The sequence below is a fragment of the Monopterus albus genome, unplaced genomic scaffold (assembly GCF_001952655.1).
Source record: "Monopterus albus unplaced genomic scaffold, M_albus_1.0 scaffold48.1, whole genome shotgun sequence".
NCBI lineage: Eukaryota > Metazoa > Chordata > Actinopteri > Synbranchiformes > Synbranchidae > Monopterus > Monopterus albus.
The window spans coordinates 1091546-1108872 of record NW_018127928.1 but is presented as its reverse complement, the minus strand read 5'-3'; the positions used below and the strand labels follow the sequence as shown (position 1 = coordinate 1108872).

At 39.3% G+C, this 17327-nt stretch overlaps 2 protein-coding genes across 4 annotated transcripts; both read left to right on the top strand.

The window, feature by feature from the left end:
- The first annotated feature begins 334 nt into the window (after positions 1-334).
- Positions 335-11929, top strand: LOC109960549 (transmembrane protein 237A). Of its 3 annotated transcripts, XM_020600723.1 has the most exons (15): positions 335-558; positions 864-899; positions 2236-2267; positions 2380-2393; positions 2488-2559; positions 3018-3146; positions 3468-3561; positions 8107-8264; positions 8362-8494; positions 8578-8769; positions 9031-9104; positions 9226-9313; positions 9398-9519; positions 9635-9711; positions 11880-11929. In XM_020600723.1, exons 1-14 carry the CDS (start codon positions 538-540, stop codon positions 9697-9699), a joined length of 1230 nt encoding a protein of 409 aa, XP_020456379.1. In that variant the 5' UTR covers positions 335-537; the 3' UTR covers positions 9700-9711; positions 11880-11929. The 3 variants fall into 3 exon arrangements, with proteins under 3 accessions (XP_020456379.1, XP_020456378.1, XP_020456380.1); XM_020600722.1 differs by lacking the exon at positions 11880-11929 and having other exon boundaries at positions 336-558; positions 9635-10260; XM_020600724.1 differs by lacking the exons at positions 335-558; positions 864-899; positions 11880-11929 and having other exon boundaries at positions 2247-2267; positions 2488-2522; positions 9635-10260.
- Positions 10679-16901, top strand: cyp20a1 (cytochrome P450, family 20, subfamily A, polypeptide 1). The gene is made up of 13 exons (XM_020600721.1): positions 10679-11273; positions 11880-11929; positions 12279-12445; positions 12548-12693; positions 12807-12974; positions 13222-13300; positions 13839-13951; positions 14070-14124; positions 14371-14491; positions 14750-14861; positions 15088-15152; positions 15974-16063; positions 16316-16901. Exons 1-13 carry the CDS (start codon positions 11202-11204, stop codon positions 16464-16466), a joined length of 1389 nt encoding a protein of 462 aa, XP_020456377.1. The 5' UTR covers positions 10679-11201; the 3' UTR covers positions 16467-16901.
- The last annotated feature ends 426 nt before the right edge of the window (positions 16902-17327 follow it).

Sequence of the window (17327 nt, the reverse complement as noted above, 5' to 3'; positions counted from 1 at the left end):
CAGATGCCACTCTCCCATTCAGAACTGAGGCGATGGTACGTCTGCGTACAAGGCAAGTGTATATGTGTATGTATGTGTATATATATATATATTATAGGCCATCAGTTGGGACTGAACCAGCTGATATTAATTAAATACATTTCAGTAAGCGTTCAATACTTTTTCCATGTGCCATTCCATTTTATTACACATAATGTAATTTCTGAACTTATTTGTTTTGTCTTTTTTGTATGTGGGTTGACCGACATCTGGTGGACATTTCTTTACGAATATATTTACTGAGCAAAATGGTGACGTGTTTAATACTTTACCCGCGAGATGTATATGGCGTTTATTTTGAAGAAACAGGAAAACAGGACGTCTTGTGTGCGACGTGTAAATACGTTCGGGTAACCGCTTGTTCTGCTTGAAGAATGTAAATACAGGTCACGTTTGCTGACTTCTAAACTCTTGTACTTGTTAAAATATACTTATCAGCTAAATTATTATTTAAGTTGTTGAATATTTAAAGGAGAGGTTTCGGGAGACATTTCAAGTATGGATTCGGGAGATTCAAAGGTAGGTAGCTAACAAATAACGGAAACGTTGAAGTGGAGGCTTAATGTTTAGCTAGCAGGCTTAAATGTTATCTTGACGACATTTGTGATACAGTATTAATGTATTTGGCTTAGAGTTTGTGCCTTATTTTTGGTACAGCATTACTAATTACCAACTGCTAAAACTAATACGCGTAACGCTAGCTAGTGGCTAATTAATATTTTCAGCTTCGTAATGTTAACATTGCCGATTTCATAATAAGGATGCGTCTTATAAAGTAGCTTGAAACCATTGTACTGTAAATAATCGCTGTTTTTTCATGATAGACGATGCGACTCAGGGAGCTCCCGCCTCTTCCACAGGTTAGTCAATCAAACCCAGGTGATTTTATGTGTGTGCTTTATTTTTTATTTTTTATCTTTCTAATGCACATTCCTTTTTCTTGTTTGCACATGTCGTTCTTGTTGTATAGCATATTGTATGTTTATTTTGTCTATAGTGTATACTATGTATTACATTTATTTTTACTTTGTATAAATCTTAAGATTTCCATTACATCCATCCACCCATCACAATTTGCTGAGTCACAATCTTCTTTAATGGCCAAGAATGTTTGAACACACAAGGACTTTGAGTCCTAGTACTACTGTACATAATGATACTAATGAAAGTAATGCCCTACACAGTCTCAACAGTCTTAAATCCAACATAATATTAAGTTGTATTTGAAACAGATATTTAGTAATATCACTTAATACATGATAAACAGGTCTCTTAATAAACAGGGTTTATAATTTAGAAATCGACCAGTGCCACAAGGATTAGTCAGTTTACCTTCAGTAACAAATGCCAGACTTTCTCTGGTTTCATCTTTGGAAATGAGATGATTTGCTGGTTTTCTCTCTAATATACACTGAATATCTTTGAGTTTGGTTGAGCAAGATGTCACCTTAGGTTGTAGGGAATTTTCGCTTTTCTGGTCATTTTGAGGCTGACGATTTGATGTTAATTAGTCTATTATGGAAATAATAATTAGGCCTAGCCGTAGCTTGTTGGTTTTAAATACACATGCATTGTTGGTATTTATACACCACCTCTGTAGACGTTGATAGAAAGATTAAACCCAGACTTTCTTGACATTTCACACATATAAACACAGTGTTGCTGCTGCAGGAGTTTGAAGTTTTGATCTCTGCCCTGAGTAATCCTCTGTCCTGGCAGATGAATGAACACAGATTTAGCCGAGGATTTAGCAGCCAGGATGTTGTGTATAGTAGCTTCACTCTGCGCTTACTTGATTCTTTGGTGACATGGTCAGAAAGATTATGGTAAGGTTTCTGACTTTCCTGTCTGATCTGACTTTGTGCTGTAGCTGAAAAAGTTGTAAAAACCTCTATTAGAATCCATGTAAGTGGCCATGACTTAAATAGCCTATTAGGGTGTTTTGTAAGAGCAGGTTATAGATTGTGCAAATTTGTCTTGCACATAGGCTTGTTGTTTCCGAGGAGAGGTAATTTGTTAATGTGTGTTCACTATGTTTGATGAGACCAAGCGCCTTCCCCAAACCAACTGTAATAAGTGTCAGATTTTTTATTTTCATGTTGTAGTTCTCAGCATAGTTGTTCGTGATAGAGTTATAATCTATAAGCATGTAAGATTTCAAGAATTGTTTGTCTATTTTTCTTTTTGTCTCTTCAGCGAGGGCAGCGAGCTCTCCCCACATTGCCAAGGTAGGGGAATGTGTTCATTTATAACTGCTACAGTCTTGTCTACATCTGCCATTTTTATGCTGCCATACTAAAGTGTTTTATTCTCTTTTATCTGATGGGTGGACACATGAAGTCAAGACACATCTGGTGAGTCATAATTTGGGACAATAGAAATAGCTTTTGATGTATTGCTCTTTAAATTTGTACTGAAGCTTTGGTCTGATTTCCTTGTCTTATACAGGACAACTTCCAGCTTCAAAACATAAGAAGAAGAGGGTGAGAAAGGAGACAAATATGGTTGATGATATGGACGGTATGAAACACAAATATTTGCATCTGTGCAGCATCAAATATATTTGTCATACTGCAGTGGTGTAAAAGGCTAGATCACCCCCACAAAAAGACTTGGGGTCTTGTCCTAATTCTGTTGGACTTGGCAATTATCTTTTGGTATGGGTTTTGCTGCCAAATATAATTGCAGATGTGTAGGAAATATTTTAGAATGGAGAATCATTACTTCAAATATACAGTATATGTGCTTTGTATAAGAAAAATAATCAGTTTTCCCATTAAAAAATGAAGAAACGACATTGAAATGTAGTTTTGGAATCTCAAAAACATGAGCATCATTACTGCAAGGTAGCAATTGTATGACTTTATTAACATGTCTCAGTGTTGAGGTGAGCTACCCCTGACTCTTTTCACTTCATCTTCTTTCCACCTTGCAGAATAAATCACATACAACTTCTTAATTCCACTTTTCCTGTGCAGATCCGGGGATGGAGATGGGAGGTCCAGCCAGCAGGAGGGTGTCTGGAATCAGACAGCAGCTTACCCTTGAACCCATGTCGGACGCACCTCCACAGAGGAGGAAGAAGAAAAAGAAAACTGCCACTATAGGTAAAATCTGACAACACAGGTTCTACTCTGAATGCTTTTCTGTATTTTACAGTCAGCTACTAACACTCAAATGCTGTAGTTTAATCAGGATGTAAATGAAAACATCTAAGATCTGGGGGCTTTTGAGCATGACAAGAAAACAGTTTGACTCTAAAAAGAATGGAGAGTAGGGAGATTATTGCTCACTCAGAGTAAATACCAAGATTGGCCAGCTACTGTGGCCCTACTTGGGTAACTAGTGTTTAATTATAGCATGAGCAGTTCAGAAGTTAATTATGACATATAGAAAAGTAAAGGTTTATGGTCGTGTTGGGGTTTCAGATCTTGAGGATGACCAAGCTGACCTAGTGAATGGAGACGCAGCGGATCAGACCAATGATGGAGAGGAAGTGGTCAAAAAACCCAGAAAGAAAAAGTAAGAAATGCTAAGAAAGAAAAAAAGAAACTTTTTTGGAAGTATTACACTATATAATGTTATATCGGATTGAGCTGCAATTAATGATTATGTTTATCCGTTAATCGGCTGTATATTTTTTTATTGTCACATTTTTTAGACATTTGATTTGATTTGAGTTGATTTATTCTTTCAAGCATGTAAAGACAGTTTATATGTCAACACACATAATTTTACACATATCCAACAAATGCTAATCCAATATCAATTTGCTTATACCTAGTACATGCTTGAATGGAGTAGGAAGAAGTCAGACTTATCCAGTCCTACCCCATGACATCATCTTACCATCATTGGTTTGCAAGCAATAAATGATTCACTTCTACACACACACATATTATACTAAAAAAGAAAAAGAATACTTTCACAAATCACAGAGACGAAGCTGAGATAATATGTAGTAACATATTTTGTCCATTAAATGACTATTAAAAAAGGAAGCAGTATGATAAATGACTCAGTAAAAACCTTATGGTCATTCAACAATACTTTTAGACTGCAGTAGATGTGCATAATGCTGTGTGCAGAACAACAGTCAGACAGCTTTACCTGTGGCTCTGTACTGCTCTTCCTCACCAGACTGTTGTGTGAATGCTCTACATGATGCAAGGGACTGCCACCTGAATGAAATCCATTTACTGGAGAAACAAATGAGACGGAGGAGGAGAGAAAAGATACACAGAGAGATTTCATTAGTTCTTGGTGTCTGCAGATGAGCTGCAAACTTGAGCTAATCCAGGAGGAACTCATTTAGTCACTAAGCAAACCAAGGCACTGCTGAATTGTCTTTTCATTTTTCTAATTTGATACAAGTCTTTAAGTCAGTAAGTGTTAAAGTTAACTAAAAGAAGACCCAAATGCAAACACAAGACGAACTAGATGAAAGGACTAGTATTTAATAAACAGCACAGTAATTAATGAAGCACAGGACTATAAGGTAACAAGAAAAACTCTGATCTAACATAAAGAGAATTAACACAAACTGAGACCAGAATAAACAAACACTAAAACAACAAAGGTATACAACAAAGAACGTAAAGCCAGAGAGCAGAACAACAAAATTAAGGGGCCAGTCACTTCTCATGTCTAAAAACACGCAGAAAACACCAGCCATGCTGCTTTCTCCGTCTTTCCAAAGCGCTCAGGAGCTTGCGCTCCCATGGTGCCTGCCGTTGCTAAGTAACCATGAGCTGTGTGCTGCATGACGACAAAGTTTCAGGATATAAATGGATTTCCAGCATCAAAAATCCCTTGCAGTAGCTCTGCTACTACAGCTATTTGTGGACAAGAGGGGGAAAAATGCTGTTTGGGTGCACCCTGTCCTTCAAGCAGGAAGAAAACAGAGAATTTCACCAGCTGATCCAAGAGCTTCGTCCTCGGTCGTAGCTGAGCTTTGAACCCAAATGTTGTTGCAGAAGGGATGAAGCTGATTGGTTGGTTCTAGTCACATGCCCTGTGGTGTACCTGCTGAATTTTGAAAAGTAGTTTTCTTTCTTACGCATCATGACAGCGTCAATCACTATTGTGAGCAAAAGATACGAAAAGTGAATAGGCCCTTAGAAGAGAGAACTAAGTGAACAAAAAATAACAAACCAGGAGCAGGGAAAAAAAATCTGACAGGTGATGGAAGCAGGTAATGCCAACCAGGAGTGAGGGATGTGAGGTGAATTTAAAGGCTGAAACATGAAATGAGCAATAGCTGAAGGCAGTGTAAATCTGGTGAAAGACATGAAATGGCTACAAAATAAAAGCACAAAACAGGAAGTTGGACCAAAACCATAACAGTATTTATCAGGTGTATTAGTAACAACTAAGCTCTGCATACAGTAAGGAGTAGTCTGTGTACTGTAATCCAGTTATTGTAATATAGTAAGTCTCCACCTAGCAAAACTTACTTTATACAGCAACTAAGCAAAACCTAACTGGTGCTCTCTAGAAAGAGAGAAGGCCTTAGTTCTGCAGTTGAGGCCACAGATAAAATTAGTCACAGGAAGTGTCTGTGTGCATGTGTTTGCTGCACATGAGTGGGTGCCTTGTGCCATCGTGGAATTTTAGGAGAATTCACAGCTGCAGGGCACCAAAACTTGAGGAAGTTGAACTGACAGAGAGTTCATATGGAGAGAGAGAGAGATTTGCAGTACCTGCAGGCAGGGAATTCTTGTGTCGGATTGAGGTTTTCGGGGTCCCTGGTACACTAGAGGGTCTCTCCCATGTCGTCTCTGATGGAGTGTTCAAAGGAGAAGAAAAACAATGACATCATAGAGCAATAGCAGCTGTCATATTTGTTGACAATGTCTGAACAATTTCTAGGCAACAATAAGAAGAAGTGATTCTAACCACAGATGCAAACTTGTTGCAGTCAGCAGTTAAATCAGAAAACAAAAGAAAGTGTCATGACAATCTTACAAATATTTCAATTTAGGGGGTTGTTCATTTTGTTATTTGACAACCTAATAACCCAAAAAGCTTGGCAAATCTCATTCAAGCTTATATCTTTTTCTGTTGCTGGTTTTCCATATTGCTAGATCCCTACCTAGCGAAGATGATGAAGACTGTTTCTCAATCTGCAATTTGGATCACAGAATAAACCTGAAATTTTGGTGTCAATTAAAGGTCTGGAACCAGGCCTGGTGATGTCACGTGTACCTTGTTGTCAGTTACTATAATGTCAAAAGTTTTCTGGCTCTGTAGTTAAACAGCAGTTATCAACAGAGTAACTGGGTAACATTAGCAAACGGCTAACAGCACAAAGGTGACAGGATTAAATACTGGCAGGCTGTTTGTATTTTTTGATTCGTTAACCTCCACAAACCTCAGCATGTGACAGCAAATTACAGACTGAACATGCTCCTTTAAATTCTCCAGTGAAAATGGCCACCATCATGGGGAAGAGCTAGCTTAAAAAGTCTGGCAATACCAAAGTCCTAATGTAACCATTTTTTCCTCACATTAACTCGGTCTTTGTGTTTTTATTTTACTTTTTGTATTGTTTCTCTTTGGCACCAATTTTCAGAACCATACCACCAGGAATAAAATATTAAGTAAAGCTCTTACTTGATTGACAGGTGTCTGGGCTAATGAGAATCACCCATGGCGGTTGTTAAATTCTTGACACTTTGTGACTCCAGTACCAAAAACAATTTTAAATAAACACATCATGAAAGAATTCAACAGTGGAGTTTTACATTCTGAAATATTAGCTGTGGGTGGAAGAGTAGTGTTTATAAAGAATGTCATTTTAAATTATTCTGGATAAAATGTTTTTTTCCCCTCATCAGGATTAACAAGTATAAACCTTTAACCAAATAAAAATACAAATTTCTTTTGACATCAAACTGAGCTCCACAGAAGAACCGATACTTCACCCCAGCTGCTAAAGTTGTTTGAGAACAAGGATATCAAAAGCACGAGTGACAAAAACCTGTAATATAGAAGGACTCTCTTTGATTTTTACTACCTTCTGTCCACTCTCATCACAACACTGAGCTCAATTAGCCCTTTGCTGTCAGCACAGAAAGAAAAAGAACAGACCTGTGAAGAGCTATTATTTCATTTGGGCCGTTTTGGCTGGCTGTGCTCTATTTGGCGCTGCTTAGCAGAGGAGAAAGCTTGAGCCAAACCCATCAGCTCAAATGACAGGCATGGAGAGGATAACTGGCAGCAGACGTATGGAGAGAAGCTGTGCCTTTGTGCCTGATGTACAGCACCAGCACACAACCTTTACTCACTGGCCCTAAATGGCTCTTATTTCCCTCTGTTAGCTTGTCATAAACAAATCAATACTGTGAGAAATAGGGGATGTTAATAGAGAAAAATACAGCATAAGGTTTGTGTTTTCTGTTCACCCATGGCAGCTTTAATCACATCCACCTCTCGCTGGGTAAACTGCAAACTCGTTTTTATCTCCTGTATTTCTCTGGTCATGTCGTCGAGTCTCTTGTTGTTTGTCTCCATAATTAGTTGCACAAAGCCTTTGAAGCTTTCCTACTGTTGGTTCATCAGTGCGATGTACATCTGTTTCTGATGATCCACGATGTCATTTACTTGCGCCGCTCTGTGATACATTTCTTCTGCCTCCATATCCTCAGTCGCTTCTGATTTATTAGCTCTTTTCCCTCTTTGAGGCATTTTAGTAGTTGTAAAGTATGCTCAAAGACTTGAAGTGTAGAACAGACAAGAGGAGCAGTAAAAGATGTCTGCTCTCGCTTGCAACCCGGAAATTTTATTTGACAAATTTGACAAATTTCAGACATTTTTAGACAAAGCAATTGTCAAAAATATGGTCAGAAATGATTATTTTTGCCTCAAAGTTACTGCAATGATTAAACAATTACCAAAGCATTTGTTGATTCACCTTATGACAGTCAGCTAATCTAAGTGTCATGTGTTTTTAATTACAGAATAAAACCAGACCAAATACAATAAAATGTGTTGAAATATGTCAGATATGATGAATAAAAACGGACAATATATGTCTTTATAACCGACTATATTTCATGATTTTAGGAAGTCAAATGTCATTGAATCACAGCCTCTCGATGAGTTGGATTTAGAAGAGGATGATATTGCAACAGACGCTCTGCCCCCTATCCCCCAGCATTCTCTGTTCTCAGCCCCACAGGGTCAGAGTCTGCCAGTCAGGAAGGTCTTTGTAGAGAGGAACAGTAAGTAACAAATGAAGATGTGGTCAAAGCTGTTAAATGGCACACGAGGTCACCTAAACTTATACATGTATGTGTGTGTGTGTGTGTTTACATGCAGAGCATTTCCATGCAACAGAGCGCACAGACCGGAGGCAGACCAGCGACCAGAGAGATAACATGACAGACTTCCAGCACACGCAGCCGCTCTGGACCACCAGAGATGTGTCTGTCAGTGTGCACACAGGCTTCAGGTGAAAGAAAAGCGTTTCTTTGTGTAAAATATACATGAGCTTGTGGCCTCCCTCTGTAAATGTCTGTTGTCTGTCTGGTTCAGGGTTCTTGGTCTGTACTGTCATGGCTTCTTGGCCGGCTTTTCTGCATGGAACATTGTGGTGGTGTACATGCTAGCCGGGCAGCACCTCACCACGCTGTCCAACCTACTGGAGCAGTACCACAGCCTGGCTTACCCCTCCCAGTCTCTGCTCTATATGCTGTTGGCCATCAGCACTGTGGCCACCTTTGACAGGTAGAGACACATGAACACCTGGGTTCAGGGTTTACTGAAAGTACTTTGACCCAGATGGACTAAAGTCAGGATATCTCAGACTCTGCTGCTTTAATTTTAACCATTCTTTTTAAACTCTGTCCCACAAGTCCCCTAGCTCTATGGAACTAGCATGAAATGCTCCTTTACTTACAGTGAAGCTGCTTAGTAAAATGTTTTAGTGTGTACAACAATGAGGAGGAACACAAGTGTTTTCTAAAAATGAAACTCTTGTGCTCTCAGAGTGAACCTGGCGAAAAGCACCATGGCTCTGCGAGAGTTCATCACACTGGAACCTATGGCTCTCGCCTCATTCCGTGAGTCCACACTGGCTTCTATCTAAAATACACAGGTTGTTGAGGATAAACAAGGCTTTTTTCTCATACAGATGGTGTCTGTTTCATTTTTTTTCTCTTCTGGTTTCATCCAAAACTGCAGTGTATTTCTCAGCGTTGGTCCTCTGTTTGAGCCAGCAGATGACCAGTGATCGAATCAACCTCTACTCATCCTTCAACACAACATTATGGTGAGCCAACAGGAGACATGTTAGGGTTTAAAATTATAACAAAGCTTCAATATTAATCCAGATGTGCACCCTTTTCCTTTGTAGGCCTCCAGGTTTAGAACACCAGCTTCTCCACCCGTGGGTGACAGTTAACCTGGTAGTGGCGTTGTTCGTGGGCCTGGCTTGGATCTTTGTTGTCATCCATCCTGAAACAGACTACACTGAGGGTGGGAGGGAATAATCTGTGTTGGACACTGCTTCAGTATCAAATAACTGAAAGAAAAATTGCCCTAAAACAAACAAGATAACAGGTCATTTCATTGTCTTGTCCTTCTTTGTCAGGTTATCTGATGACCATGGAGACTGAGCCTCCCAAACCAGAGGACAAATTAGAAATGGCTGCCTGAGAAAAAATGACTGTATATCTGCTCCAACACTACAGCTTTTCATTTGCACACATTTCTGCAGTGTATTTTGTCACTGTATTTTGAACTCTGGATGTGTTGTACTCTAGACTATTATTTATTTTTGACATATGAATGTGCTTATCCCTTTCTAAATATGAGGTTTTATCCAACATGTTTTCATTTCATAGAAAAAGAAGAAAGCACCAGAGTACTCAGGAAATTCAGTTCACAGATGTCGAAAGTGCTCAAGGTCACTTTAAAATTTCGTTATACATGTTACAATGACAGTAAAGGATTGTTTTATTTCATTCTAATGTTAATAAGCACTTCATTAATGGGCTTTAGTCCAGATGTCCTGCATGAGTCTAACAGTACATGGGAAAGCTTTGACTAATTAATTAAAGCTAAAACAAAACAGCAAAATGTCAAACTCTGAGGAGAATTTATTAGCAGCCCAAAAGTTGTATGCATTAATTACTTATATCTAAGATAATCTTTTATTGTCATTGTAACAGGTACAATGAAATTTTGGAGTGACCTCCAGTCAGTACACCAATAGAAAAAAACATAACATATGAATTAAGACCATATAAAAAACATAACTGCTAAAAAAAATGAAATAAACAACATACCTCTCACACCCCCCCTCACACACAGGTATATTATATTGTAGCAGCATTGAGTGTGGTAACTGCTGTTGGGTAAAAACTTTTCCTGAATCTAGTGGTCCTTGATTTGATTGCTCTGAACTGTCTACCTGACAGCAGCAGGTCAATGAGTGAATGTCCTGGGTGTGAAGTGTCCTTAATAATGTTCTGAGGCAGCAGGAACTGTGTAGTCCTTCCAGAGTGAGGAGAGGGCAGCCGACGATCTCCTGGCTGTATTAATGACCCTCTGGAGCGTTTCCTCTGAGCCACTGTGCTGCTGCTGTACCATATACAGTATGTAAGGATGCTCTCAGTGGAGCACAGATAGAAGGACACCAGCAGTCTCTGGGAGATGTTGTTCTTCCTGAGCACCCGTAGGAAGTCCAGTCTCTGCTGGGCCTTTTTAAGAAGTCCAGAGGTATTCACACCCCAGGTCAGATCCTCCCAGAAAGCGGGTCGTGGGTGTACAGGGTGTAGAGCAGGGGGCTCAGCACACAGCCTTGTGGGGAACCAGTGCTGAGACTGAGAGCTGTGGATCTGGTCTATAAAGCATTAGTAAAGGCTTGGTTGGCCATTGATTTAGATATTAATTACAGTTTATAAATCGTCTATAAATGGGCTGTCATCAGAAAATTGTACAGTTATATTTAATTTATCCTTTAAAATATTGATCTCACGCCGTTCGATTAGTTTGCTCTGCCTAACATTCAGACTGTGTAGTAGAGCACAGAGAAGCCATTGTTTCCCTGCAGTTTCTGTTGACGTGGTAATGGTGATTGTTGTCATTTTGGGTGAAATCTCCAGATATTCATGAGTAAACTTCAGTAGAAATAGTGCTATTAAAAGCCAATAGTCATGCTGGACTTTGCAATCTTTGCCGTGACGTTTGTCATCATTTTGGTCGGCGCTGTTCTCTATTTGTACCCGGTGAGTCGCTGCAAGTTTGACGTTAGCTTCAAGTTAGCTACTTAGCAGGCCGTTATCTGATACAATGTTGTAACAGCGTCCTCCCAAAAACAGTAATGTTCAACAGACCCGAGACGTTTCACATAACACCATTTAAGAAGTGCGTCGAGTTCTTAAGATCGATTTCCAATTTAATTTGTTATTGCATTAATTTAATGAACTAAATAGGCATCTGGTTTAATTGACCCTATTTTTAAGAATCCTCGGTGGGCAGCAGCGCTGACTAATGTACCTGTTTAGGATTAATTATTATTAAAGTTATACATTTGAAATCAGATGCTGCAAACTGCAACAGTATGTTTCCGGTTTTTATCTGAAGTTCGAGATAATTGACCAAAAGACTTAAGGTGTCTCAGGTTGCTACGAAGGGAAGGGGCTTTAAGTTGACAATGTTTCAGTGAGATTGTATGTGATTGAAGTGATCTGCGCTGTGAGCTTATTAAAGAAGGCTGTTTGTGAGTGAGCGCCTGGGTTGGCAGTAGACATATGTATCATAAATCGTATAAACAATAAATCACTCATTTTATTGGCATTAATGGTGAAATCTCATTTCTAAACATATTTCAGACATCCAGAAGGGCCTCAGGCATCCCAGGTCTGAACCCTACAGATGAGAAGTAAGTTCTAATTATCTGTTATCATCAGTTTTTGCAGCTACTTTTATCATTTATTGAAAGGATTTTATATAGACAAAGCAAGTCTGATATCCTGGCATTAACATTAAAACCATTTTAAAATATTGTGGGCTGATGAAGGGGCTGCCCTCTTTCAAATATTGTATTTGTGGTATGTTTTAGATTGCAATTTTTAAAAAGTTTTTAGATTTTTGCATGACACACTTTCACAGAGATCAGTTAGTCAAACTTTATTGCCAAGTATTATTAAAGATTGTCCCCATATCACACATGCAGGCCATTGCGTAGGCAATGTACTTCACTGTCTGTACATGGCTTTTTGCTCTCTCAGGGATGGGAACCTGCAGGACATTGTGAGCAGAGGCAGTTTGCATGAGTTCCTTGTCAGTCTGCATGAGGAATATGGGTCTGTGGCGTCCTTCTGGTTTGGTGGACGGCCGGTGGTCAGCCTGGGCTCTGTGAACCAGCTGCGGCAGCACATTAACCCCAACCACACCAGTAAGTCTTCCAGCATTTACTTTTGGGGATTTGATTATTGTTGCCCAGAATTGATATCTTTATGATCATCATCATATGTCACAAATTCTTTGTTTCTCTCAGCTGACTCCTTTGAGACCATGCTGAAGTCATTGCTAGGCTACAAGTCAGGAATGGGAGGCGGGGCTAATGAGACCATTCTAAGGAAAAAGGTGTATGAGAGTGCCATCAATAACACGCTGAAGAACAACTTCCCTCTCATGCTCAAGGTTTGACTCACTGATGAAAATTTCAAGAGTTCACACTGAAATATTTATATAAAAATAACAACAGCAGTAAGCATTAATTAATATACCATTTGTGATCATGTTTTGTTGAATAGCTGGTGGAGGAGCTGGTGGGAAAGTGGAAGTTGTTCCCAGATGCTCAGCACATGCCACTATGTGCTCACTTACTGGGTTTGGCTATGAAGACTGTCACCCAGCTGGCTCTGGGTGAGCGCTTTGGAGACGACGCAGAGGTCATTTCCTTCCGCAAGAACCATGATGCGGTGAGACAGTTTGCTTTAAACACCTAAACATCACTTACCTGCAGGAGAAGAGCCACAGTGACAGTAGAGTTTATCTAGTGGACAAAAGACTGGACCTTTTACACAAACCCACACTGATTTTTGTGTGTTGCATTCTGGTCTTTATTTCTTCTCCTGGAAATAAACCAGATGTCTGAAGCATGTATGTTTTAATTACTTTCTCTCCACTTTTCATTTTTCTTCTTCTAAATCACATTGACACCTCCAGATCTGGTCTGAAATCGGGAAAGGCTACTTGGACGGCTCCTTGGAGAAGAGCTCCAGCAGAAAAGCACATTTTGAGCAGGGTGAGTGAGGTTTGCATCATTAGTTTTCTCAACAGAGTAAGCTGACGTGTGGAAACACACTGTGATTGAGTCTAATTTTTTTGTCTTGGGTCTTCACTTCTTATTCATCCCTCTTGCACCTGTTCTGTGTTGACATGTGGGAGCACTGCTGAGCTTCTACTGTTGTTCATCTGTGGAGAAACAGGAGGAAAGGTTTGCAGAGGCTCAGATGTTATCTTTGTATGCAAAGCTTCTTGACAGATGGCCTGAGAACAGACAAAGGCAGTGCATAAGCAACCCATCGAATATATGGCCTTGATCAGGGAACAGCTGCTGTTTGTGACAGCTGTCTTTGATTTATCTGCCAAGGACAGTAGTTACTGGCACCCAGCAGCTGGCTGATTTTAGGTATGTTGTTTGAAGGGCTGGAAAAGCAGTCTTTTTGACCTGTTATCCCAGTATGACTGTCAGCCCACTATAGGTTTGTGCCAAAATTTGAAAGAAAAAAAAAACACATGCAAATGACACTGTCTTTTTATCTCTTCTCCTTGGGTGTCAGCTCTGTCAGAGATGGAGTCTGTGTTGCTGTCAGTGGCAAAGGAGAGAAAAGTCCAAAGGAAGCAGACAGTGTTTGTGGACTTTCTGCGGGAGTCCAGCCTCACAGAGCGACAGGTGAATGCTGGTGAAGCCTCCCACTCTAGTTTAGAACCCAAATGTTAATGGAAAGAAATCCGTAGTTCTCACAAGGGTCTGGGAAAGTACTGAAATGAATATTTGTTGTTGGTTTCAGATCATGGAGGACTGTATGGTTTTTACTTTGGCTGGATGTGTCATCACTGCCAACTGTAAGTGACAACTATCAAAACTGTTTCTCAATGAACAGTTCGATTAATGATTGAATTAAAGCTGCAACTCAAAATAATATTCATTATTAATTTTCTTGATGAGTTAAGATAGATCACATTTTCCCAGAGCCCATGGTGACATCTTTAAATGTACAGCATGATGAAATTGAACTGAAGTGTCCCAGATAAAGAAACCAATCCTTTTTTCAGATGAATCCCTAAATGTAAAATGCTGTGTTTTGTCAGTGTGTATCTGGGCACTTCACTTCCTGTCCACTTCAGAGGAAGTCCAAGAGAAGTTGTACCAGGAGCTGGAGAACGTTTTGGGCTCTGATCCAGTTTCCCTGGACAAGATCCCTGAGCTTAAGTAATATCTTTAGACCTTTGGATTTTTTTAACCAACTTTAATCAAATGTTGAAGGATGATGCATACTGTCACTGTATTCGAGCATTGGAGATCTTAAAGATTTACTAGATACAAACATCATAGTTCAAGGTCCAAGTTTCTAACATTTAAAAGTGCAGATTAGATTCAACTTGAACAAGTAACCCTCCTGTGAAGATGTACCTCCACAATTAGGCTCATCCAGACAGAACCTTGATCTTACTGAGTGTCTGTGGACAGATACTGCCAACAGGTCCTCAACGAGACAGTGAGGACTGCCAAGCTGACCCCCATCGCGGCTCGGCTTCAGGAAGTTGAGGGCAAAGTCGATCACCATGTCATCCCCAAAGAGGTATCTGGTTTCCTGCTAAAGTGTTTTGTTTTAAGGAGCTACTGTAGTGGCCAAATAATGTCAAAGTTTAGGAACTTGAACAAAATAGTTTGATTCAAGTAGTCTGTAATTATTTTCAGTCCCTGGGGTCACCACTTATATTAGAAGTGAAAAATACAAATAATAATATTAAAGAAACAGTATATACCATGTTAAAAAATATTAAGGTAGTGTTATCATGTTTCAGACTCTGGTGATCTATGCCTTGGGAGTGGTCCTACAGGATTCTGACACCTGGAGCACCCCATACAGGTCTGCATACATAGGACATTTACTGTTAAAAGGGTAATGTCACTTGGACTGTTTTTCATTTACTTTTGACATTGTTATCAGTTCATTTGGAAATGGCTTGATGAAAGTAACTGGGCAGGTCTCCAATTCAAACCAGCTAAAACAAGCCTATCTGAATGCCTGAGATATACTGTATCTTTCAGTGCAGTCTGTCTGTCTTCTGTCCAGACACACCATTGAGCATTATACCTGCTTAGAATTGACATGATAACATTTTCAATGAGAGTGTGGTAGCATGCAACACATCCTTCTTCTGGCACTTATCAGAGGTCATTCCTGAAACTATAGTATGTCACTCACTGAAGAAATGTAGAGAAGGTCAGGCAGATTGAGGAGAAAGATTAGATTAGATTCAACTTTATTGTCATTACCCATGTACAAGTACAAGGCCATGAAATACAGTTTAGCATCTAACCAGAAGTGCAATAACAGCAGTGCAGAGTGCGTAGTATCTACAGTTTGTACAGTCAGAACTGATTTACCGATGGATATGTACAATTGATATTTACAGTAAGATATGTAGGCTAATCTACAATATACAACAGACTTTATGGATTTAAATTACAAAACTACAGCAAGCTTATAAAACACTAGTGCAATGGGATGAGATGGAATGAAACAGTGCAGAATAAGAAGATAAGGTAAATGAGAAAGCAGCTTTACTAGGGAACAAAGGTTTAAACTAAAATATGATGTAGTCAAACTTAGTGCAACAGTGTCTTTCAGACTGAAATGTTCATTTGCCCAGTTTCTGACACGGTGGTTAATCTGACACCGCTCAGGTTTGACCCAGATCGATTTGAGGAGGAGTCAGCCAGGAAGAGCTTCTGTCTGCTCGGATTCTCAGGGAGTCAAACATGCCCAGAGCTCAGGTAAAGAGTAACATTAACACACAAACTCACGACTCCCAGACTAACTCAGGTCTTAAATGTTATGATGTCTCTGAAGAAACACAATTTGTTATATATTTCAAGTTTTTTGGAGCTGTAAAAAGAAGCAAATGTGACTTTTTTAACTTGCTGTTTTAAAGAAAAATGTTACATCATAAAACTAGCTTTGTCTTTGGATAGTCTGCATACCTAAGTAAAGTTTTCACCACTAATTGTATTTGGTCCCTCTGACAGGTTTGCCTACACTGTAGCTACCGTCCTGCTCAGCACGTTGATGCGGCAGCTGAAACTTCACATGTTGAAAGGGCAGGTCCTGGAGGTCAGATCTGAGCTGGTGTCCACACCTAAAGATGAAACCTGGATCACCGTCAGCAAAAGAAGCTAGAACTAAAATCTCAGCAAGAAGAGTCGTGTTCCAAAAAAGGAATATACATGTATTTATCATCTTGATTAAAGAAATGACCAGCAAAGTATTTTTTATGAATGTGGAGGATCCTGTCTGTTAGAGAACTTTGTCTTTCTGGTGCTTCTTCAGCTGAAGCCTTGGGAACATTATTACCTAGTCTGTCCACAGGTCAAATTTGCACTTGTTGGAAGACTCCATCTGTTAAGGAGGGAAAGTCTGTAGTGTACTACCCTACAATGTAGAGAAAAACAACTTTTGCTGCCAAAAGTTTTTATAAAATTCCTAGAATTGCCTTGAGTCAGAATTTCCAATGATGTGTGGCTTGTCTGTCTGTTAAAATGGGCCACATGGCATTTTAATATTTCATTCATTTTTAAAGCCATCTTACATATTAATAAATATGTATGGACATTTTATGAGTTATTTTCATTTTATAAGTTGTATGTGTCAGTGGTTCCCCAACAAAGCCTAAAAATTCAGTTTTACTTAGAATCAGGCAAATGTGGAGAGCAACAGTGTCAGGTGTTTTCAGCCTGGGACTATTGATTATCTTCATCTTTGAATAATCTGTTGTTATTATTAGATTAATAGTTTGGTTCAAACTATTAATCTAATCAGAAAACTGTACCCATCACCGTGTCCTACTGCCCAAGGTAATGGGCTCATCTTGTTTAGAACAAGATGTTTCATGGGAATTTTTCACTATTTTCTGGCAATTTATGCACTGAACAATAAATGAATAAAGAAAATGGTCAGATGCATTGATAATGTAGATAATTTTTGCTGGCAGTCTTACAGTTATGTTATATGATAATGACAATATCTGTGTATTAATTGCTA